Raw genomic sequence first — 26,546 nt, forward strand, 5'->3', positions numbered from 1 at the left:
AGCCTCTAGTTTAGGCCTTGCAAGAGCTATATGATACTAATTATAAGTATTTGTCCCTATCATACGTTTATTTCAGTAATTTTTCTGTATTAGATTTAATTCATTGTTCAAGGCTGTTCACTATATATAGATTTTAACTTTGCAGCCATGCTTTCTGTGTTAGTTTGCTCTCACATTCACAATTTTCATCATATCTTTCATTTTCCCACCACATATTAACATCGCAATAATTTGAATAATAAGATCAGTGTTTCCAACATTTACCAGTACTGTGATGTATTAATGGATCTGCTTAAAAGAGCCAACACTCCTGAGTTAAATGTAAATATAATTTAGAGATTTTCTACTTTGGTTAAGAATTTTAACAATGCAGGTTAAATTCAAAAATACTTAATGCCACAGTAAATCTAACTTGTCTGTTAGCTTTAATTAAAATTTATTTACTTGATAACTCTTTGCCAACTGATTGAAATACAGGCCCCAATGTCAACTTTGCTTACATAAATCTGACAACGTTCTGCTCAACCAACGAAATTACTGCCTCTGAAGTATTTTTTAACGTATATATTAGTTAAACCTAGGAAAATATATTATATATGTTAGTGTAATAGTTTAATAGTCCCAGATTGAATTTATCAGTACCTGCATCTTAACATTTAAATCTGAAAGTTCCATTAAAAGCAGCTAATACATATTCTTGTATGTTTGTACTTTTTTATGTAATACGAGAATCGATCGTCCTCATTTTGCTGGTTTACATTTATTGAAATAACCCAGTCTGTGTTCTGTGAGTCTTCAGAGACCTGTTCACATTTGTATCAAGTTTTGTCATTTTCTAAAGTGACCAAGCCCAGGAGCTTATGCACGGTACAGGATTTCGATATTTTTTTTATGATTTGCACTGAATATCCAATTTTCTGTTTTAATACCACATATTTAACACTTCTAAGCTTGTCTTACCTTGTTTTGGATGATCTTTTCCATTCTGATAAAATCCTTATTTAACTATCCATACCATTGATAATAATGAAAACAAATTATCCAAACCTCAACCCATAGATGTATAAACCCATTTAAACATATTTAATGAGCCCAAGCGCCTGTGTGGCCAAGGTATTGTTTGGTTTCCTTGATTTGTAATTTTGAAATTTAACAAATATCCCCTTTAGAACTAAACACAAAAAAAAAATGATTTACATCCTTTACAGCACTTAAATACATTTTGTATTTTCCCGCGAATATTTCTTATTCCATTCGGAATTTGTCTTGTATTCAAAGAAGTATTGTGTTGACAAGGAAGCTTTCTTGATTTCCGATCAAGATGCCAGAAAAAAGACAAGAATATTGGATAGCAGAAAGTATTAAAGAAGTATCGTTCGAGGAAAAATATGAAATTCTGACAGAATTGGGGGAGTATGTTTTTTTGAAGGATACAAGGTGCCCGTGAAGAACGTTAGTTACCAGATGCAAAATTTATTTATATCAAACAGTCAAACGAAGGCTTAATAAATTTTTGTTGTTGTTGTGTTTTTGTGGTAAACTGAGCTATAAATTCAGACATTTTTATAAAAATAACAAGATCATAATCAATTAAAACGTTTTACTCTGATTGATAAACTAATTCCAGTAACAGTGATATGACAGAGGAAAAGGGGGAGGGTACGTAGACCATGCAGTTACATTGTATTGTTGTTGTAGTTCAAATATGATTTCTGCCCTGAAAATACTGGGCCTAATTTATCCAAACTTGGCCACAATCAATACAGAGGTATCTAGTTTTGAAAAATGTGTCCGATGACCCCGCCTGTCAACTTAGATGGCTGACATTGCTAAAAATAGAACAAAGTGGTAAAATGCAAATTTTGCTTATTATTTCTAAAACCGCTGTAGATAGAGAAAATCTGACGGGGCAAAAATGTTCAGAATGTTGAGCTCTACCTATTGTACATTTTTGTCAAAACTATCAGACGAATTCTTAGAGGAATTATTGCCCTTAAATGAAAATTTTTACCATTTTTAATTTTTTTTTTGTCTATTATCTCGAAAATTATATTAGATAGACAGAAACTTTAAATAGCAAAAATTATCATCAAGACAAGATCTACAAAATAAGTCAAACACGACCAAAATCGTTATATGACCCCTTATTAGAGTATTGCCCTTTAATGACGATTTTTACCATTTTTTGCGTTTTCGCTTTATATCTTAAAAACTATAATAGATAGATAGAAACTTTAATAAGCAAAAATGACCAGTAAGAAAAGATCTACACATAAATCAAAGATAACAGAAATCGTTAGTCGACCACTTACTGAAGTTATTGCCCTTTAATGACGATTTCCCCCCTTTTTTTCCCATTTTTGCCTATCATCTTGAAAACTGTAATAGATCGATAGAAACTTTAAATAGCACAAATGATCAGCAAGACAGGATCTACAAATAAGCCATAATGGCCGAAATCTTCAGTGGACTCGTTGTTTGAGTTATTTCCTCTTAAGAGCCTCTAGTTTTATACTTTACTGATGATTAGCTTATTAGCTTTTTCTACTGTAATAATAAATTGATTTGCATAAGTCTTAAAATTATTTTAATGAAAAAAGAAAAAAATAGTAGCTGGAATACCAGCAAGATCTTTTCTTATGAAGTAATAATTGGCTGATGACCATTTCCATAGATACATTAAAATGTTGACATAGAAGAACTTGTGAAATATTAGACAATAATCTTAATAATTTGATTAATGATAACAATATAACAAACAGTTACAATAATTGAAATGTTCAATTAAGCTATGTAAATGGAGGTACTGCAGCTCAAATTGTATCAAACTTAACACCCTTGATTGACTTGTATTATAATTCATGCTTTAAGCAGTCTGATTTAACATAGCATTGTGAAAATATCTAAGGAATAGTTCTTTTGTATAAACTTAAGCATGCATGCTTGACTGTCATGAGTTGCTCATCATCTGGTATTTTATATAGATATTGACAGACTTGCTAGTGTTATGAGCTGCTAAGAAGCTGAACAGGCCTTACATGCTTTGATTTATATTCAGACCATCGTGGTCAACTTTGTATCTTCCTTGAAACAATTTTACAATCTGTTTTGTTGAAATCGGATGGGTTAATTGTTAAAATGTTTTCAAACTTCATAAGGCTAATGCTGGAGAAACCATATATAAAGCTTACTAGAGGCGTTAGTGGTATATACATAGACAATTCAAGTTTTTCGTTGACATTGAAGCTTACGTTTGTCAATTTACATGTTCTACAAATATTAGGAATAATGAACGGTGGTACTGATATTTTGTCGAGCATGTGACAATTTGACACATAAGCCAGACACTGCCAGTCAATTAAGATGGAAGACATCCAGCTTGGTATATATTCAGGTTAACATGGAAAAACTTTATTTTTAGCTTGCTATAATTTACTTAGAGAGGTCTTAAGAATTATTTTAACAAATTCCCTGGAATGTTTTCAGAGATTAAGAATAATACAAAGATTCTCTGTTTGGTAAAAATAAATCAAATACAGACAAATAAATTGTATTATAACCTCTTTATGGTTTAAGTGGACAGTTGGCATTCCCTGTCCATTTATCAAATCTTATTAAAGTGAACAGTTTTTTCTGATGATATTCTATTTAACTGTGCATGTTAAATCACATTAACTCGTAAATAAATAAGTATTTTAAATTGGAATTAGTAATACCAACATTAATGCACATATCCTGTAATTTGCTGTAACACAAAGGGGATGAAAGTTTACGAACAAGGAATTCAAAGTAAGCAAAGAAACGCTACTAAACGCCCAGAAACTCAAACAGAACACATGCTTAACAGATTGAACACAATTTTGGAGGAGGCTGTGATGCCGATTCCGCATGTTGATCGTGGGAAGGGAGACACTAATTACATAATGGCCATCATTCATGAAAGGGCTGAAAAGGATAATGCATGACTACGAAACATTAAATTATGCTCAGATGATACAGAAGGAATCAATTTGAGGTGTCTGATTGACTTTTTTAGCACCTTCAGATGATTTTAATGAACACTTTATTTCTCTTCAAAGTGCAGAAAAATCAGATTCAATATGTGAAGGCTATGGGTTTTTTTTAGGTTTAAAAAAAAGGGATAAACAGAGCAAATTTTCAATAGTAAAGGGTCTGGGTGGGGTTTACAGAATAGAAAATAATGGGCAAACAGTGCAAAATAAGGGCTAAAAATATAGAATAGACAAAAATAGCCAGAAAAAAAAATAGAGAATAATAGTGTGCTAATATATACAGTATAGAGAAAAATGATGTATATATAACAATTAGAAAAATAAAGAAATGAGGGACCCTCCATCCACACCCTCGTTGTAGATGTCATCCAAATTTACAATGTAGTTTGTAAAAATTAATGATTTGCATTAGAATATTGTGCTTACGATTTTGATATTCATGTATCTAAAGATGTTTAGTTATGATTTTATAAAATAAATTATTTTACTTTTATTCATTGTCTCTTTATTCCAGTTATTATGTATAATCCCTGACATTTTTTCTAGTGATTATGTATAATCCCTGAAAATTTTAGTAATTATACACAATCACTAAAGTTACCAGTGATTATACATAATTCCTAATTCTTAAAATTCACTGTAACATATATAAGGCTTTCATTCCAAATTTATATGTTTTCAGAGGAGCTACTTCTGTAGTGCACAAGTGTATTGATAAAGGAACAAGTAAGGCATGGGCTGTCAAAATCATAAACAAACGGGTAAGTAGAAAAGAAGATTGTACACAGATTTGTTGATTATAAGTATGTGTAGTGTAATAATATGACACAAGTAGTTTAATCTGGTTGAAAGGGCTTATACATTTAGAATTTAAATGTTTTCAAAAACTTTTGAATGCACAAATGCACATGCATACTACAACATGTAAAAAGTATTATAAAATTTTAAATCATGTATTAACTTGTTTTCTGACAAAAATCCAGTTATTTATTTGGGGTTGTACAATATGAGTGGGAAGGCAGGAACCTCGACCTGTTTCTTATGAACCATTGAACTGATGCTTATCAAATTGTAATATGTTGTAACTAAGGACAAAATTGAGGTCAAGTCCGACATTGTTGTTTTTCACTTTTGCTGTTCAGGAGAAATGGTCCTGGATAGTTGAGAAAAATATAGAACCAGGCACTTGAAGTCGTTTTAATGCAATAACTTCAGAACTGTTTTCCAATATGTTTCAAATTTTATCATGTTAAATATGTTGTTAAATGAAGACAAAATTGAGATCAAGTTTCTGTAATGATGATTTTCACTTTTGTCGTCCTGGAGTTATGATCCTTAATGGATTGGAAAACGACATTATAATATTTTAGGTCATTTAGTGCAAAGAGTTGAGAACTTTTATACCAATGTTTTTTTAAGATTCAAAATGACACTTATAAATGTAATGAAAACCAGGTTTGCAATCCTCCCCCAAAAATGTCAGGAACATATACCCACCGCTTGTTGTCCTTCAGTCTGTCCCGTCCATCCATCTGTGTGTTTGAAACAAAAAGGTAATTTGAGATTCTCTTCTTGATTTGAATAACACTTTTACAGGTGGAATACAGCACTAGTAAAATAATTTTGAAGTGTAACGGTTATTTTGATCTGAACAGCTTTAAAGGTGTAATACCACCATTGACTTTCCCCTATTAGTCTTTGTTAAATATGCACTTTTCAAAAAATTGTGCAGAATTTATCTTTGTTTCAAATAAAGAAATACTTGACATGAGTAAAGTTTTATCCTGCCCAGTACTATAGACAAAATTTCACATAACGTTTCATTGCATATGAGAAAATAACCATCACTGGAAGTTAACCAATCAAATTCACCCCTTTTTTCCCTGTATACAAGCTTTAGTAACCATGTAACCTTAAGTTTCCAAAATATTCTATAGAAACACCAAATAAAAAAATAAGGGTGCTTTGAAACATCCAAGTTATATGTTTATGACTCAGAAATTTTTTACTGCAATGAAATGTAGGATTAATTTCCTACAACTGTGAAATTCAAGAGAATATTTTTTTTCAACCCTTTTTCGTCTGCAACCAGATGTGACGTACTATGATTTGGTGGCATTACACCTAAAAAGACTGAGAAATTAATTATTAAAAGTGAGGCGAATGATACCAAAGGGACATTCAAACTTATAAGTCGAAAATAAACTGACAATACCATGCCAAAAAAAAAGAAGAATATCAAAAGACCAAAAACAGCATAAAAACAACATAAAAAACTAAGGACTGAGCAACACGAACCCCACCAAAAACTGTGGGTGCTCCGGGAGGGTAAGTAGACCCTGCTCCACATGAGGCACCTATCGTGTTGCTCATGTAAGTACAAGCCCAGTAATTCACATTCGGGGAAACGGAGGACGAAATTGTGGTTACGACGATTGGAACATATCTGTCGTCATCTGTGAAACAGATATTCCATAACGGTGAACCAACTCGTGATGGCTTCCCTGTAAACAGCAACCTTCTATCAAGGAAATCATGATAGGAATCTCAAGCCCTGGATTAACGTATTTTATTAAGTCATGTTCAGTCTTTCAGACAATTGTTAGAATTATCAGCTGTGGTAAATTCAGTACTGTTCAGTTGTTGTTATGTACCTGTACAAAACAACAACATACTTAATTGTCCAGAAACCTACTGAACAGTACTGGATTGACTCCAAGCTAATATCTGAAGGATACTGAATTTACAAGAAAGTTTTATTCAAATAGTTTTATTAACAAATGGAAACACATGGAAAATATAAGAAAAACTCCGCTCCATCATCTCATTTATTATACACTTGCTTTTGTTTTGATTGTTTGTCGAGTTTATGATCAGTTAAATTCAGCACCCAAATCAGGAATTTACTAGCAACCAAAGTTTTTAATCAACAATCACCAAATGCAATATTTTTTGTATATTATACGTTATGAATTCATAATAAATGTTTTTAAAAAAGTGCACATATCACTTAGTCCAGTATACTTGCATGCATTGCTTCAAACATTTCCTTAACATTATCCGTTTCATATGACTTTAATAGGTCAAAGTTGAAAGTCACGGTTACCAAAATACAATTTGTATGAGAAAATAATTTCCAGGTAGAGACTTCAGTTTCACTTGCATAATTGCAATGAAATTTATATAGATAGAAGATATAGGAAAGCAAAAGTGCTATTGATTTAATGTCATTTCATGTGTAGGTCAAATTTCAAGGTCACTGTTACTAAAATTGAGTTTTTATTGAAATGGTTTCCTGATGGTTTCTGTCATCCGTCGTACGTTACTTTAACAAGGATCTTCTCCTCTGAAACTACTGCAACAGTTAAAACTATACTTAGTGACCTATAGTTGTTAATTTCTATGTCACTTGGTCTCTGGTGGAGAGTTGTATCATTGGCATCCATACCACATCTTCTTATTTTTATATTAACCACAATCATCATGCATTTGGAGATCTTGTTTAAAAAATATGTCTGATGATCGCGTCTGCAAACCAACATGACTGACATGGCTAAAAATAGAACATATGGGTAAAACTAAAGCCTTGTCTATTACAAATGTATCTTAAAAACCACTTTCGATAGAGAAAATATGAAACCAATTTCATTTACTCTAAGTAATGTTAAGGTTGTGACTATTGTTAGCACAATAGTTACGACTTTGAGCATTATTAACTTTTGAGGTGAATAAGCAAGGTTTTAAACAATATCTATTGCTTTTCCTTTTGGTGTACCATCAATGAAATATCGCTGATCTTTTAAAGGCAAATTTAATTGAGGCGTAATTGAATCCATGTTCCAAATTAGATATTGTATTGTTTTAGAGTAGGCATAGTATCATATTTGTTTTATCTATTACTCAAAGGTGTTGATCAGATAAGAATGGGTATGCTGTCTGATGTTCATGGCCTACGAAAGTTTTGATACCTTACACGTATTTAATGATATTCTTGATTTATTGAAACTTATAATTTTAGGTTGACTTCAAAGTGATCAATACAGAAATTGGTGTTTTGTTGAAATTAAATCATCCAAATGTGGTATGTAAATATTTAATGACAAGTAACAATTTTTAATCCACTCTAGGAGTGGAGCTTTGTTGTATTCAGCTTGTCCTTTTGTCTTTTTTCTAACAAACATTTTTATTACAGTTTTCTCAGTTTCTACTGAACAGAATGACTTAGTATTTAGGCAGCAGCTTGACGGAGATACATTGCAAAGCGTGAGCTCTTTTTGGAACCTGCATCAATTTTTCAGAAGTCCATGTCGGAGAACCCAGAAAATCTATTTGACAAATGCAATAAGATATACTTATGTTTGTGTTGCCTGAAAAAGCTATAGCAACATATAGGAATTTCTTCTTTTCTTTTGTGTTATTGTCAGCATCATATACACTTTATGTTTATCTGATAAATAATATATATATCTATATCCAACAAACTTGCACAATTTCTTTCGCAGCACATGAAAAAATTAAAACAACACTTTATAAATTCCATGTGTCCGCATCACTTTTTTGGATTTACCTTCATCAGGAACGCCCAAAGCCGAATGTTTGAAAGCCAATGGTGTCTAAGAACCGAATCAGTTGAAGAGCAATTGATCAATTTTGACTGAGGGAGTTGAAAAATTAGTTTCTTGATAATCTATAAGTTTATAAACGGACAATTTATAAAAGGTTTCTCAGCGCCGATGTACTGAATACTGAGCTGATGATACACTCGGAGATAGATAGCCGACCAGCAGCGGTATCGATCCATTGCTGTAAGAAATGAAAACAAAATTTTAAAAGTTTCATGCGTTCGAAGCGCTTTTCTGGATTTATTGTCATCAGGAACGATCAAAGCCGAATTTTTGAAAGCCAATGGTATATTAGAACCGAAACAGTTGAAGAAGAAGTTGTGTGCTAGTCCTATTTTAGGTTTTGATCTCTGTGATTTTTTTGGGTTTTCCATAGCAAATTTCTACTTACATTATTCAGAGAAAGCATCACATCTTCCTTGGAAGACTAACACATTTTGTTTTCATCAAATATAGAAAATTACAAAAATACAACTAACTGTATATTCTCTTCCCTTCTACATCAGTTGAGGTGTGGATGATTTATCTAAAGTGAGATAAAGTTGTTCTCTATTCTAAATGGTGATACTTAGATTGTTAGTATTCACTTGTCAGAACATTTGAATTTTACATTGAATGTGTTGTGATCATAAAGGGTAAAGAGATCGTCAACAGATTCTGTAAATTAGGAAAACACTCGAAGTCATATAATAAAAAAAAACTTTTTGAAAGGTAGACAGTCATTTACAAAAATAATGGTACAACATGTCATAGTAAATTTAAAACCCAAAGGTATAGCCTAACATATATTAAATCGCCTTGTACATGTCTGACTAGCAGGTTTCATCTGACCTTGACTTCAATTTTATGATTCATTGGTCAATGCTATTTTTATCTGACTTGGTCTTTTTGTCAGAAACTATAACCAATAGGTCAACACTATTTAGTGCAAATGATTCATCTGACCTTTACCTTAGTTTCATTGTTCATTGGTCAATGTTCAAATTTCGTTATTAGGTCTGTTTCTCGGATACAAAAAAGCAATAAGTCAACTATATTTGGTGTATGGAATGATTGCATTGTGTACATGTCTGTCTGGCATGTTTCATCTGACCTTGACCTCATTTTCATGGTTCATTGGTCAATGTTCAATTCATTAGGTCTGTTTCTCCTATACCATTAGCAATAGGTAAACTATATTTGGTGTATGGAATAATTGTTAGATGAACATGCCTGTCTGGCATGGTTCATCTTACCTCGACTCATTTACATTGAGTATTGACAATGCAAAACCATTAAATCATACATTTGTATACATAACGTATTTTTGAAAACTGATTATCTGCATTCATTTGTTCCACCTATTTTGCTAAATTTATATGTTATTTATATTTAAGATAAGACTTAAAGAAATATTTGAAACACCGCAGCACATTTATCTGGTGTTAGAGTTAGTGACAGGAGGTGAACTTTTTGAAAGGTAAGTTAGCCATATTTATGTAATTGTTCCAGACCATAGATGTGTTTTGACCATACACGTTTATACTATATACTCATAAGGTCTGACCATACCCATATGGTAAAGTTATTTACATGTTACATGATGAACGTTGAAACTTTAATCTTTTATATTTTATATTTTATAAGGTCCTCCAATTTGTCTTAAAAAATAGGTAATGAGAATTGAGTTTTGAGTTAATAAATCATGTGGTTATCATTGTTGTATAATTAATAAAGTGACGATGAATAACCCAGTGCATTTTATAAAATTATGGTTTTTTTTTGTCTCGCCTGCGATGAAAGTCGCATAAAGCGAGACATAGTGATTACAATCCGGCGGCGACGGTGGTGGCACCGGCGGCAGCGTAAACTATTTGTATATAACTTTATATTTTAGAAGCTATAGGAGCTGGATGCTTCATACCTTGTATGCAGATACCTTATATTACGAAGTTTCCGTCTGTCATATGTCCATTGTCCTTGACCTAATTTCCATGGTTCGACGCTTGATAAAAATAAAATACAGTTTTTTATATATTTGGTGTATGGAATAATTGTAAGGTGTTCAAATCTATCTGGAAGGGTTCATATGACCATGACCTATGATGAGTTTATTGCTAACAGACGAAAAGACAACCGGACATTTTCATCGTACTATACCAGTAGTCAACGTGGCGTCTGTTGTCTCCCGTGCTGTCACCTTTACACAAAAATGCATTTCTAAAGAATATTAGAAAAATATCTATATTTAAATACTCATACGAACCGGCATGTAAATAACAAACGAGTATGATATATTCATATGGTGCGACCAAACACGATTTGTAGGTGATATGATTATACGCATATAGACATGACCATACGCGCATGGTACAAATACTCATATTGTCTTAAACATGATATAAAAATAAGGATATGTAGTATGATTGTCAATGAGACAACTCTACAGCATAGTTCAAATAAAGTGGATGTAAGCAATTGTAGGAAGCCGTACGACCTTCAACAATGAGAAAAACCCATACCGTATAGTTGGCGATAAAAGGCCCCGACATGAAAAAATATGAAACATTCAATTGAGAAAACTAACGGCCTTATTTACAACAAAACAATTTACGAAAAAGAAATATGACAAACATGAACCAACGACAGTCTGTACGTATGTGTTTAATATCCTTGCCTCTTGATCATAACCAATTTTTTTAAATTTAAAAAAAAATTTTGTTAAAACATATCATATACTTAGTGTATTTATTTCAGTATAGAATCAAATCTGATTGTTTGGTGTAATGAGTTGAATTTTATTTAGGGTCAATAGAAATAAACTCATGATGGGTTAGAAATCTTTATTTTTTCGAAAAAGAAAACACTAGTTTCTATGATGGCACCTTATTGATTTCTAGCTTTTGCTGTTTATGAATAGTAGTTTTCAAAACCATTATTTGAATTTATTAAAAATCTTTTTAATAGATATGATGATCATAATTATCGTAGTTATTCTGAGTGACTGTATGCCATAGACACCTTTTTTATTTGTGCGTGATGATTGCCTTCTGACCATAGCAAAAGTTATCCATAATTGTCATAGATTTAATTTTAGATAGCCAGGAAGTATTTCAAAAGAACCGGATTAAATGCTGCAAAACTTATAAGAGATTGAATATTTTGACTAGTATTGTTTGGGGGTGGCCATTGTTGACATGGGCATTAGACTCAGTTGAGCAATAGATGCACTTTATAGGCCGCATTTATCTGTATTTGTTAATTTTGTTTAGTATTTCTTGGATATTTACAAAAGATTGTTTGTTAACATATTTGAGTTTGTTTTCAGGATAGTGACACGAGGTAATTACTCTGAGAAAGATGCAGCTGCCGCTGTAAAACAGACACTTATTGCTGTTGAGGTAAGATAGAAAAGAACAGCCATAAACCATATAAGGTCGAACAGATTTCTTGTGCCCTCATAATGTATTATTGAAATTGGCAAGGACAGTCATCATCATTGACATCATCATCGAAACCTAAGTCATCATCACAGAATAGGAATTCTCAATATTTGATTCTCCTTTTTTTCTTCACTTTATTTATAATTCGTATAACATGTATAATAAGCAAGGTATTTATTCATTTAAAACATGCTCATAATATTATCATTATATTGTATTATGGAGTAGTCTTCATAAGTATGATTTACTTGTGTCAAACCCATTTTTCTTAGATTTAGCGAATAAAATATGTTTAAATTAATTTCTTAAAATAATTCATTGGCTTTCATTAGTTGATCTCTCCTACTCGCAAGCACCATAGCTCTATTCAATTAAAACATGTAACGACTCCTGAATTTCGATTTGAGTCATCTTGGAAATAGCCAATCAATTGGCTGCTCAGCTGTATGCAGATATATAAATCACTAGTTCATTCTGATTGATTGATTGTCGATTTTCGTTTAGAGTGAAAGCACTCTCATTCGTCTTTTTATAGTTATGACTCTGATAGATACTTGAACATCTAATGAATATTAAGGTCTGTATTTTTGAATGAATCATCTGCAATTCTCACTATTTGCTGTGAATATTCATGGCCAAGAGTAATTTTTACTGAATCATCTTGTGCATACTTGTAGAGTGGTCAATATTTTGAAAACAGGACATATAATCAATAATATGTGATCAGTGGATGTTTGATTTTTGATTGTTAGATATTTAGTTTATATTATATTACTTATTTACTGCCCTGGACCCCATATGCGTGTATGTCAGCAATTAAGTTTATATACCTTCTGATATTTCTTGATTTTCCAGTATCTTCATCAGAATGGAGTGGTGCACAGAGATTTAAAGGTAGGAATGTTTCGGTGATTGAGACGAGGAACATTAGATATCAGAGTCAAGGGACTTTTTATCTTTTGTCTAATGTATTACAGCAAAAATAATCTTAATAGATTTGTTTAATTGTGTGGCTAAATTTAAAAATATAACTTTATTTATAGCTTCAGGTAAAAAATGCAATTGTACTAATTATTTTTAGTTTAAACAGTTATTTTGTCTACCCTGCAACATCTACAGCGTCGTCGTCGTCTAAGTCAACATTTAGGTTCAGTGTGTGGTTTAAGTTTTGTTAGATATCAATAACTTGGTCAAACCTTTATGGAATTTTATGAAATTTGGACAGAATTTGTTCTATGGTATCCAGACCAAATTTTGAAATGTTTTTTTTTATTTTTCTGTATTTAACTCATAAATTAACGTACCTTTTAACATTTATTTAACATTGAGATACAGTTTAAGTTAAAAAAAAATCAGTTTTCAGTTACTTTGTTAAACTTCAAGCAGTTTTATCAAATCTGTACAGAAGATTTTTTATGATCAAAAGACAGTATCCAAAGAAATTTTAGTTTCTTTTTTTCATATTTTACTGATAGAAGGACTTACTTTTTTCAATTAACAAGTAGATACAGTCGGGTTAAAGTTCGTTGCATATCAATTACTTTATAATACCTTCATAGAATTTTATGAAACAATGACAGAAGCTTTTTTATAATTAAGAATTTAGCATCCTATATACTTGTTTTTGAATTATAGGTGGGAGCTAAGAGATATTTATAAACTTTGAAATTAAAGACACATTTGCACAAAACAGCCGATATTGGTAGACCCATATACTTCTGGGTCTAGGAGATGCATAAGCATACATTCCACAGAAAACAATCCTTAGAAAGATCCAATATTGGTTAAGCATTGATATGCATTTCTGCCCTTGGCATCAGTGTTTTTTGATAAAATGGTAACAATGGTCAATGATTTTCTCGGAAACAGAAACTTAGGTTTTGTCCTGAAAACATGTAAAAGAAAAATATTTGATATATAATCTCCCTTCAGGTTCCATTATGTTTATATATTGGGCATTTGTATTAAAAACGCGCGTCTGAAGTACAAAATTTCAATGCTCATCTATGATGAGTTGAATGATATATAAAAAATTTCAAATTGACAATACCAAACAATATATGGATCAAGTAAAATATCTTTTTAATGAGTCATAACAACAGAGTATGTGTTTTTGAATAACAATAAAAAAAAGCTTTGTGCAATTACCAAATGTTTTAACTTTAAGTATTTTCTTACAGGTATTTTTTTTTTAATTTTTCGTCCATTCAATCTTTCAATAAAAAATTTAGGCATATTAAATGTACTAAAAAAAGACGAAAAGATGTACAACCCTTTATTTTTTTTTAACAAAAATGCAGTTGACGATTTTACTTTTGGATTTTAAAAATGTATAACTTAAAACAGCACTATATCCTGTGTGTGTGTGTGTTATCTAGGATCATTAATCTGTGAAAATGTCTAGTGTGCCCTTCCACGACATATTTAGAAAGATGTGTATTAGTGTTTTATTGAACTTTCCAAAATTCCACTTGATAACCAAACAGAAAAAAATTTAAAGTTAACAAAGGCCTAAAAGTAATGTAAGCGATGCATGATAGCTAGTAGATAAATTTGTCATATAAAATAAAACTTTCAAATAAGCCTTCAATGATGCCATGCATAAATAAAAAGTTTTCAAGTGCTAAATTGACAGCGAGTCATCCCTTAAATGGCTTCATTTTCATGATTAAAAACAAGTAGGTGGTATCATGGGGAGACTTTTTTTTGACGAAATAGAATTCTGGCTGTAACACAGCTTAAACTTAGGTGTAAACTTACATGTCATATTCAACTTTGTTAACTCGTACCTGTATCATGTATGTGATATAAAAATAAAATCCTAGGATAAGGATCAATAAAAATTGAAACTTGAATATTAATAAATTGATTATTAACTGTCTTTTTCAGCCTGAAAATTTATTATATGAAGATCTCACAGAAGATTCAGCTCTGAAAATTGGTATGTAAAATATTATACCCCAACTCTAGAAGTGGGGTTATGTTGCATTCACCTTGTTCGTCTTTTTGTTGTTCCAAAACATATCATGTCATACTTTTCACAGGTATCACTGATCAGAATGACTTCATAGTTAGTCAGAAGCTGGACATTGATAAGATTTAATGTGTGAGAACTTTCTGAATTTATCAGACACCTACTTTCTGTTTCCCAATAGTTTGAATTGGGAGTGTGTGTAGCACGACAATCAATGAATTCTAGTTCCTGTATTAATTTGAATTTCAAAGTTCCGAATAGGTTCAGAAATAATTTTCTAGCTTGAAAATTACCAGGAATACATGTTCGTTGCCAGGCCTTAAACTACCAAAGTAGGAAGAATTATGTTTTCATGTCTCGCTGTGTCTATCTGATTTGTCTTTTCTGTATCAGAATAAAACTTTGAGTCAAGTTTACCATGAATTTGTGGACACATTAACTTGAAACCTGGATCACATTTTTATTATGAATGGAACTTTTAAAAATATATGTCAAGTTATGGTTTTGACAAACATTTCATGGTATACTGATCAGGTTAAAGTTTTGGTTTGAGGTAGTTTAGCATGAAGGTGTGTTAATACCAACTTAGAAATTAGCTTACAAGTTATCTTTGATTTGAACTTTTTAAAATATATGCTAGATATAAGTTTGACCCATACTTCACTTTTACTAAACAAGTAAAGGTGTGTGCATGAGGGCATATTGCCCTATGATCACTAACCGGTATTCTTGTTTGAAATGTATATCATTTTATTGCTGGCACATAATGTTTAATTTAAATGATTTTTAAATGACTATATATGACCTTTAGCATTTAAATAATATTTAAAATGAAATTTTAAATTACAGCTGACTTTGGATTATCTAAAATATTGGACCATGAAGTACAGATGAATACAGTTTGTGGAACACCAGGTTACGGTGGTATGTACTGTTCATAGTAGTGTAGAACCTTTCATTACATAATTTCTGCATTCATTTGAAGCCTGTTTATTCCAGGGAAATTGTTTATCAACATTGCTATTTATTGCCATCTTTAACGAGCATCAAATCTTTCTACAGGGATAGAAAAGAGAAAACATAGGTTTTTTTATGTAGTTAATAAGATAGGTAATTGCATAAATTACACCCTTCATTACATACTAATTTCCAGGAAACAAGATACCTCGGAAACATATATAAATATATATGTATTCCAGTATGGAAATTTCTTCAACAGATTAAATTTTGAAATTTAAACATTATTTCATGAAATTTCAGCACCAGAATTACTAACAGGAAAGATATATACACCGGCAGTAGATATTTGGAGTTGTGGAGTTATTATCTATATTTTGTAAGTTGAATCATTTCTTATCATTTTATTTGTGTTATTATCTTTCAATCATAAAAGCAAAATTATCACAGTACGTTGACCTACTCAAACAAAAATCACATTTATTAGGATAAACCTTAAATCAAACTGTTTCACTGTTTAGGACCATCTACAACGATCGAGGAAGAATTGAGCGCTTGAAAAAAAGACCAATTGAATTACATGTGCATGATTAAAGTGTTCCAGTAGCAATGAAATGGATTTGCACAGCACTTGTCCATAGAGCCAAGTGAGCTTTTCTCATCACTTGGAGTCTCGTCGTTGTTCGACAACTTGTACAAGAATATTTTACTGTGACACTAGTGGACCAAATCGAATCAAATTTTGTCACAATCATTATTGGGGTATCAAATATAGAAATTGTTTCCGAAGACCAAGCCTGCCAACCAACGTGGCCAACATGGCTAAAATAGAATATAGATGTAAAATGCAAGTTTTGTTTATTTAAAAAACGCTATGGATAGAGAAAACTGTCAGGGTAGAAACTATATTAGATATAGAAAAATGTTTTAGCAAAAATAATCAGACAAGATCTACAAATAAGTCAAATAACCGAATCGTCAGAACGAGACTGACTCGTTTCCTTTAATGAAGATGTTTACCATTAATTTGATTGCGTTTTGTTTAATATCTTGATAAAATGTTAACACATAGATCTGTCTCGCCTTTTCGTTATTTTGATAATGCAAATGTTTAAACTAAAATAGTAATACTTTAACATGTAAGTTATGCAAATATTCAAAGTCAATGAACCATGACTGAAGGTACAGGATTAAACAATCTCTATGGAAATAAGATGTGCCAATTCTATTACAACTGCATGCCAAATACCATTGACTTATCATAAGACGTTCCCTTTTAACAAACCTAAACACAAACATTAACTTGTAAACTATGTAAAAGTTTCAAAGTCAATGAACCATGATGAGGGGGTGGGTGCTATATAATCTCCATGGAAATGAGACTTGCAAATGCCAATACATATGCATATCAAATATCATTGACTTAACATTAGTGGTTCATCTTAAACTGATCTAATCACAAACTAATACATGTAAACTAAGCAAAAGTTTCAAAGTCAATAGACCATGACTGAGGGGTAAGGACCAAATATTCTCCATGAAAGTGAGATGTGCTAATGCTTATACAACTGCATACCAATTATCATTGATCTACCGCTAATGTTTCTCCTTAAACTGACCTAATCACAAACTAATACATGTAAACAAAGTTTCAAAGTCAATAGACCATGACTGAGGGGGCGGGACCAAATAATCACCATAGTAAAGAGATGAGCCAATGCTATTACAACTGTATACCAGATATCATAGACCTACCACTAGTGGTTCACCATAGACTTGACCTAATCACAAACTAATACATTGTTGACGCCGCCGCCGGAAACAGCATACCTATGTCTCGTTTTTTGACTCCGTCAAGGCGAGACAAAAACTATAATAGATAGATAGAAACTTTCAAGTATCAAAATATTCAGCAAGGTAAGATTTAATAATACGTCTCAAACCAATATCTTTAGTCGACTCCTTTTTGGAGTTATTGGTCTTAAATTACGGCACATACCAATGTTCAGTGTGTTTGCCTATTATCTTGAAAATTATAATAGATAGATAGACACTTTAAATGGAGAAAAAGATCAGCATGACAAGATCTACAAATAAGCGGACATGGCCAAAATTGTCAGTCTAATCTTTTGAAATTCTTCCTCTTTTATGAAAATTTTTTCCATTTTTTTGCATTTCAAAACACAATAAAAGAGAGATAGACATTTCAAATAACCAAAATGTTCAGCAAGATAAGATCTGAAAAATAATAAGACAAATATAGCCGAAATGGTTGATAAACTCTTTATAGTAGAAACAGAAAAAAAATGAACAGCAATACAATCATTATCAACAAAAAAGATATTTTTGTCATGAATTCTATTCTAGTCTACAAATGTTAGAGAGAGTTCATTGTTAATGATGCACATAGTCCTAGGTTAGCGACACGAGCTTCTAGTCTCTTTGCCTTTTAAAAGTTAACAAATATATAAAAAACGATTTGGTAAATTTAGCCAAGGAAGACTAAGTTAAAAGCTGCAAACTTAGTAAAATGTTAATCAAATGTGCAAAGGAGAGGCGAAGAATACCAAAGGGGCATTCAAATTCGAAAATAAACTGACAACGCCATGGTTAAAAAAGAAAAGACAAACAGAAAATTAATAGTATACAAAACACAACATAGGAAACCAAAAACTGAGCAACACGAACCCCATCAAAAACTGGGGGTAATTTCAGGTGCTCCGGAAGGGTAAGCAGATCCTGCTCCACATGTGGCACCCATCGTCTTTCTCATGTTAGTACACACCCGGCGATAAGACTAATTCGGTAGGTCACATTTGGAGAAAAGGGGGCGGGATTATAGTTACAACAATTGGAACATACTCGTTGTCATCTGTAAAATGGGTATTCCATAACGGGCAACCAACTATGAAGGAAATCATGTTAGGAAATAAAAGCCCTGGAATATCGTTTGGGAGATATATACTCCGTTTGCAGGCGCTGCTGGAATATTGAGCCCCAAATGTTCCCTTAAAACGTAGATGACTTTTTATCCACTACCACTGTAGCTACTTAATCATGCGTTGACATTTTTAATTCTGGTGTCAGGCTTTGTATTGAAACTTTTCATGAACTCTCATTTTCAGGTTATGTGGTTGTAGACCATTTTATGGAGAATCGGACAGAGAAATATATAAAAGAATACTGAAAGGAGAATACCATTTTTATTCACCATTCTGGGACAGTATTTCATGGAATGCTAAGGTTTGATATATATCTTTGATATAGGAGTTAAGTTTCTAACTGATATTTTGGACAATTTTGTTGAAATGTTTTCATACATAAACTTCAATTATCAGGATTTGAAAGTCATTCTGTATTAAATCCCAAATCTAGTTGACATTATTCGAAATTTCAACTTATACTCAGAGTTTGAGATAGTTAATGTCGACTTTGGGATAAATTTCTAAAATGATAGATAACTGTCACAGTATCAAAACAACAAAGAATGCTAAATATTTTGTCTTGCACCACTCTTCTCTTTTATTGTTTTTTATTAATTGGTTATTTGCTGATTTCTAGTTTTTATTAAGAATTTCAATCATATTCAAATATTAAACTTTAAGAGGCTATTCTTCTATCTTGTGACAGACTTGGTCCAAAATAAATAATTAAATGAAGAAACAATTTCTGATTAAAATAGATCGAAAAACCATTCTTGATTAGTTATTACACAGACCCTTATTTATTCTTTGAAATGTCAAAAAAGGACACGATATGACAAGAGGCTAAGTTACCCCTCAAAAGTCTAAAATTATAAGAAAGTGTTATATATTAAAAGTAGAATATACTACCAAGTATTATACAAGGACGGTCTTCACTGTTATTGAAAAATCATATTTAGGCATTTTTTTGGCGGCTCAGAGGTACCTGGACCAATACTTGTAGCAACCTATGTTGAAGGATTCCATTTCAAGATTATATGTCAAATAATCTGTTTTTCTACAGGATTTAATAAACAAAATGCTACAACTTGATCCTACAAAAAGGATAACAGCAGATCAAGCATTACAACATCCATGGGTCAAAGGGTCAGCAGCCAAGAATGAACATATGGCAGAAGCTCAGAATAAGATAAAAGAATTCAATGCAGCTAGCAAGATGAGGGTAAATATTAAGCATCATTAGAGTTGCAGAAATAAAGTGAATGCCACTAATTTATAGCTAATACATTCCAAATGTAAACAGCAAAAACTGATTTAAAAAAATTCTCATTTATTACATGATGATGATGATGATGATGATGATGATTTTTTTTTTATCTTTAACGATGATGATGATGATGATGATGATGATGATGGCTGCTTAACGTCCAGCGGCAAATTGATATGAATATTCAGGAAGAGAACATGTTAAAGCAATATGAATATTTACTCTGCTTTGTACTAGTTGTATGCTTTACTTTGGCATAGAATAAGATAATTAACTACTATTGTTCAAATTAATAAATTTCTATTTTTCAAACACATGTACATGTAATCGTTACAATAAATCAACAGTCAAACTAATATATAATTCAAATACGGACTGCAATCCGCAATACGCATAATCCAATAACTGGTTAAGGAGAGATAACTCTCTTAAAAGTATGTTAACTTAACCAAACGTCTTGACCATACCAAACTGACATATAACACTAGACCGACACACTAAGCCGGATTTTTTACGTGCTAGTCCGCAGGAAGACCTGTCACCTTACGCGGAAACAATATTCTGACTCCGAGCCGACGAGACTTTGCTCTTACTCCTTAATGCCGTGTGCTTAGCGGAGAAGCAGCTAATACCAATTGAAAGTCTTTGGTTTGAACTGGCCAGGTGAACACGCTTCAATGAGACCACCGAGGCAGTTTCTCATTGATTACTGGTGAAAACACTAAAAACTGGTATGCTATATATAAGGTGCATTTAGAAAAGTAAAAACATCCGTTTACCCCTTATTATGCCGACATTGCTAATTTGAAACTTTTCAATTAAATATTAAGTGATTAGATGTAAAATATTACTTAAACTCGTAAACAATAATCTATTGAAATCTATATACAAACTTATTTGAACCTGACATTTGAACCAATTTGTTTTTCAATTAAATATTGGAAGAGTAACACTGACCTCACAAGCAGTGCAGCAAATTAGAATCTAACTTTATCAGTATATATTATTGTTTGGCTGATCTGTAAATTTACTGATTATGTAAAGTTTATTGAAATGACGTTTTGACTGAGTCTGGATTTTCATTCTAGCATAACGAGAGATATTTATCCTATAGAGGCACCCAGTCTTATTCCATTAGGAGTTCATGAAATGCCCTAAGTTTTTATATCATTGGATTTTAGAGATTTGAACATCAATTAACTACCGTTATCTCTTATTTGACCTCCGTAAGCTGGATTCTTTGTATAATCTATCTTAAAAAATATTGAACATATAATTTTTTGTTTCAAATAATATATGCAGGATATTACAAGAGGTCTTTTAAAAATTTGAAAGCATATTAAAATTTGAACAATTGAATAAAGCTAATCTTACACAGGGTCTCGGTTTTATTGACAACAGTAGAATATTTTATGCCAGTATAAAATGGTTATTCCAAAACTTGTCAGTATCATTATTTTATCCAATTTCTAGCAAGAAATTAAAGTAAAATCTGAAGAATGAAGGAAAATTTCAACTTTTGCTTTCATTTTTTCCCTTTTGGGATGATGATTTGACTTCTAAACTTGAAGTCCAGCTCCTAATACACTTAATTTTATTTTAGGAAGTCTTCCTTTAACAAATTATGACACTTACCACTGGTTTTTCCTTTGATTTGTGATACTGAATTTGATATTGATGAATTTTGGTTTGATACTTAGCCTCATTATATTTTTTGACAGTAATAGTAAATGTAGCTGCGGACCCTCTATGGTGCGCAAATTGTCAAAAAATATAATAAGGACCATAAGAGCAACAGTTCCGCAGCTATTGTAAATGGGGAAACAATTCACTATGTTAAACTATTTTTATTCCAAAAGTCAGATTTTTCAATGATTGACTCTGTTAGATGAATATTTCTATGAAGTATGTGTCATTCTGACAGAAAATGTATATCAATAATTAACTTAACTATTTTTCATCTGTCGAAAACATACTGTATCAAGTTTTCGGTAGTGATAATCATATACTCTTCCTTGTTTTTGTGTGTATTACCAGTCTTACTCTTAAATTCCATGGTTGTTGGCATTGTCATTCATAACAAATAGTTAGGCCTAAAATTAACGATTTCTACAGCTGGAATAAAAAAAATATAGCCTGTGTAGAATTTATTACACTTGTCCAGAAACTCCTTCTTGAAGTTTATTCAACTCGAATTAAGTCATTATATCTGTATAGAATTTCAAAACACTTGAACTGAAGCTTCCTTCTTTTTTTATAAAAAGATTGTATCTCATGTAAAATCTGGCAAATGCAAAAAAAATTTATCTATTTCCTGTACTTTACAGTTTATCTTGACTAACATTTATACACACTACCATTTATATCCTACAGACTCTAAATTGAATTTCATGGTATTCGAATGATATTTCTTTTTACAATTCTGATAAAACCATTAATTATATCAGATTTTTAAAATTCTAAAATATATAGTTTCCGTTTTGTTTAAATATTTGTTTTATTTGTTGATAATTGTTTGGACTATTATTGTGAAAATAATTCTATGAATTTCAAGATTATATATTCGCTACAAAAATACGTCACTGTTTGTGATGTCGTGTGCTGTCGTTAATGGAAGATGTTCGTTGTTATTCTGCGGTTTACATGTTGTAACGACTATTATATTATCTATTTGTGCGTTTCTTTGTGCTGGGTGTTCTTGCGTTTGTTTGTGCTGTATTTCTGTCACGTAGTGTTGTCATTTTAACGATATTTTTAAACATTTGCCATATAAGCGGGATATTTGGCTAGCTATTAAACCAGGTTCAACCCACCATTTTTTTCTTAAAATGTCCTGTACCAAGTCAGGAATATGGAAGTTGTTATCAAATAGTTCGTTTCTATGTATGTTTGCGTTTGTTTTTGTTGCACTTCAGTGTTTCTGTTGTTCCGTTGTTTTCCTCTTATAGTTGATGTTTTTCCCTCGGTTTTAGTTTGTAACCCGGATTTGTTTTCTCTCAATCGATTTATGACTTTTGAACAGCGGTATTCTACTTTTGCCTTTATTAAGACTATTATATAGTTTCTAATGGAATACAATAAATAGACCTCATAATCGCATTGTATGATAATCAATTGGCATCAGAAACTAAAAATGCATGCTTTATGGCAGCAGATTATTTTGCTCACATGCTTTTCTCTAGCCAGCGACGAAAGTTGCAGAATGCGAGACATAGTGATTACAATCCGGCAACGACTATTTGTATAAAGCTTTATATGTCAGAATGTAGAAGACATGGATGCTTCATATCTTGTATGGAGATGCCTTATGTAACAAAGTTTCTGTCTGTCATATGTCCGTTGTCCTTTACCTCATTTTCGTGGTTCAGTAACTGCTTGAAAAATGTTTAGTTTTTTTGTCATGTGAATTTCTCACTTATTATAAGTAAAGGGATACTTTAATTTGGTATATGAGATCCTTGCAAGGTCTACGTGTCCATCAGACATGGTTCACCTGACCTCGACCTCATTTCATGGTTCAGTGATCAAGGTTACGTTTTCGAGGTCAAGCCCGTATCTCAGGTAATATAAGCAATAGATCAACTATATTAGTGTATTATTTGTGTATGATGGTGTATATATGTTGTCAGGCAGGGTTCATCTGACATTGAACTCATGTTTATGGTTCATTGGTCAATGTTCAATTTTGGTAATTGGGTCTGTTTTTCGTATACTATTAGCATAGGCCAACTATATTTAATGTATAAAATGATTGTAGGGTGTACATGTCTGTCTAGCAGTGTACATCTTACATTGACCTCATTTAAATGGATCATTGAAAATTTTAAGTCTATATGATACTTTCAGTTAAACCTTTTTATTACAGACTTTCAACATAAAACTCTATCATGTAAAGTAAAGCAGGCGAGACATTTCAGCGTGTGCACTCTTGTGGTTTTTTTTTATTGTAGGCAACAATGGATGCAACGTTATTAGCTGCTCGTGTCGGACGTGTACAAGATCTCCTTGGTTCAATCAGTGATGTCTGACTTTTCCCTTTGTCAGAAGATAGAATTTAAAAAAAAACTTAATATATATTTTCAAGAAGCTGTTCGTAAGTTCTGTCCATTTGTACTGATTGACTGCTATCCACAGTCACAAACGTCAGTAAAGTTATTATTACTTAAATTAAATGACATGTCATGATGTTCTAGTATGGGTACATGATTGCAATATGAATGGAAAGGAATTTCAGGAAAATGTCTTAATCATGGCAAGTTTATTCTGCACTATTTCCTTAATGGTTTCAAGATGTATAACTTCAGTAACCACTTTGGTTGAACATGTTGTTTGTAACTTGCAAATGACATTCATTTTTGTCTTCTTTGACTTGCATTGTCATATCTCCTTTGGAGTGATTATTGCTGAAGCATTTTTCTATACTGAGTGCCTTCGTTTCAAAAGAAATATCTGCTAAGAATTATTTGCAAATAAACGTTTTTTTTTTAAATTTTAAATCAATGGTAGGTCCAGAATATTTATTGGATGTTGTCAATACTGTCAACTGAATAAGGAATTTTTATGAGAAAATAACCATATTGTTTTTTTGTTTTTGGGGATGCCCTTAATGGGGTAAATGTTTGTTGTAACTACTGCACATTTACTCGAGAATAAAAAAAAATATGTGAGATGTTTTTAAACGACACTGTGTCATCTGGAAGTCCAAGACTGACAGTTCAAAGTAATGATGGTGAATCATTTATAGATAGGCACTTGCGTGTTATATAAGTTATGTTTATACATAGTTTAATTTCCATTACACTCAGTAGTCATTATTTTAGGATTTTCCCAGGATGTTTTGTTCCCTTTACTATTGAGAAGAGCCAATTGTATTATCATTTCTTAATCAGCTACATGTGAAGTGCACCAGATGTTTTTAGCAGGGGGTTTAATTACATCAGTTCCATTACAAATATACAGTCTTGTTAATTACTGACCACTTGTCGTATTTGGCTTTCCTTTGTCCTTTGTTTGTTTGCACATAATCTTTTTTTAAACTCCTATTTATGAATGTCCCACTAAGAAGTTGTATATTGAAAACCAGTACATGCTGCCTTTAGTGTCCAGCTTTTTCAATGCAGATCTAGATTAAGCAGTTAAAAGAATAATGTTGCTCAAAAAGTGGCTTAGCTAAAAACTTGCCACTCACCAACCCCAACCTTATACCTTCAATATTGCCGTGACAGGGGCATCAATCTCAGCACAGTTTATATAAAAAAAATTTGAAATTTTCTGTATATGTATATCATGTATATGTTATACAAATTGCTTAAAATTCATTCCAACACAAATTCATATCAGTAGAACTTAGATACAGCGGTGCAATAATTAACCATTTAGGAGATAAATTGGATTGGTGTGATTTCAAGCCAGGGGCCTATACTTTGCTACTTTTCAGTACGCACATAGGCTGCTGGTTTAGGCAGTGATCAGATAAATAACCTCATCATCTCAGGGAAGTCCATCATGTCTGGACATTTATGAAATTTTATTACTGGTTGTTTCAAAAATTTCACTCATCCCCCAAGAATTTCTGGGGATAAAGTGTCAAATTTCATACAAATTCATTCAAATACTAATTCAATTTTGTTCATTGGGTACACATTTCGGCAAGTTGAAATTAAGGACAGAGAGTTACTCAGGCAGGTTTTTAATGTAACAAGGAGGTAATTGTTTTCCTGGATGTTTACTCATGCGTTATATACTTTTCATTATTACAAAAAACACATCAACTGTCCAAAGAAGAAATACGTACAGTATTAACAACAGACACTCAAACATTTGTACAACAGACACTCAAACATTTGTACAACAGACACTCAAACATTTGTACAACATTACAACAAATTATAAATAAACCTCTAGTTTATTTACAATCAAAGAATCGGTACTCTAGTCAAACATGGAATAAATGGTAGTTAACATAATCAGGACAATTTCTGAGGACTTTGTATAAATGACTGTTTCATTATTGTATATTACAAACTGTTCAGTGATATTTGTACATATGTACCTTTACATAGTTTTAAACAATAATTAATGTTAAATATTTAGTATCATTTATTTTGTATAGAATATGTTTTACTTCTGTGATAGTTTTTGATATATTTTTTCTTCCTTTTTTTAAACGTTCCAAGGAGACGGATTAATATAAGCACTTGTTGCTTGTTTTTGAATCGTATTTGTGAATGTTAATTCATATTGTAATTTGTATAATTCACAATAAAATATTGTTTACACTAAACATTCCGATTTTGCATTTTATTTACAGTGCATATACAAGAAGATTAAAATGTGATATTTTATTTAAATAAATATTTGTTATCTA

At 31.7% G+C, this 26,546-nt stretch overlaps 1 protein-coding gene across 1 annotated transcript; it reads left to right on the top strand.

Moving 5' to 3' along the window:
* The first annotated feature begins 1,271 nt into the window (after positions 1-1,271).
* On the top strand, positions 1,272-26,546 carry LOC127735781 (calcium/calmodulin-dependent protein kinase type IV-like). The gene is made up of 12 exons (XM_052246097.1): positions 1,272-1,413; positions 4,696-4,774; positions 8,032-8,094; positions 10,012-10,094; positions 11,943-12,015; positions 12,913-12,951; positions 14,947-14,998; positions 15,881-15,955; positions 16,292-16,367; positions 19,114-19,231; positions 19,976-20,134; positions 24,130-26,546. Exons 1-12 carry the CDS (start codon positions 1,322-1,324, stop codon positions 24,205-24,207), a joined length of 987 nt encoding a protein of 328 aa, XP_052102057.1. The 5' UTR covers positions 1,272-1,321; the 3' UTR covers positions 24,208-26,546.

Source organism: Mytilus californianus, unplaced genomic scaffold (assembly GCF_021869535.1).
Source record: "Mytilus californianus isolate M0D057914Y unplaced genomic scaffold, xbMytCali1.0.p SCAF_3, whole genome shotgun sequence".
Lineage (NCBI taxonomy): Eukaryota > Metazoa > Mollusca > Bivalvia > Mytilida > Mytilidae > Mytilus > Mytilus californianus.

Bases quoted from the DNA above. Each gene is read 5' to 3' on its own strand.
- LOC127735781 (XM_052246097.1), top strand. From the start codon at position 1,322: ATGCCAGAAAAAAGACAAGAATATTGGATAGCAGAAAGTATTAAAGAA. The intron at 12,952-14,946 runs GTAGGAATGTTT...TGTCTTTTTCAG, and splicing joins TGGTGCACAGAGATTTAAAG to CCTGAAAATTTATTATATGA. The intron at 19,232-19,975 runs GTTTGATATATA...GTTTTTCTACAG, and splicing joins GTATTTCATGGAATGCTAAG to GATTTAATAAACAAAATGCT.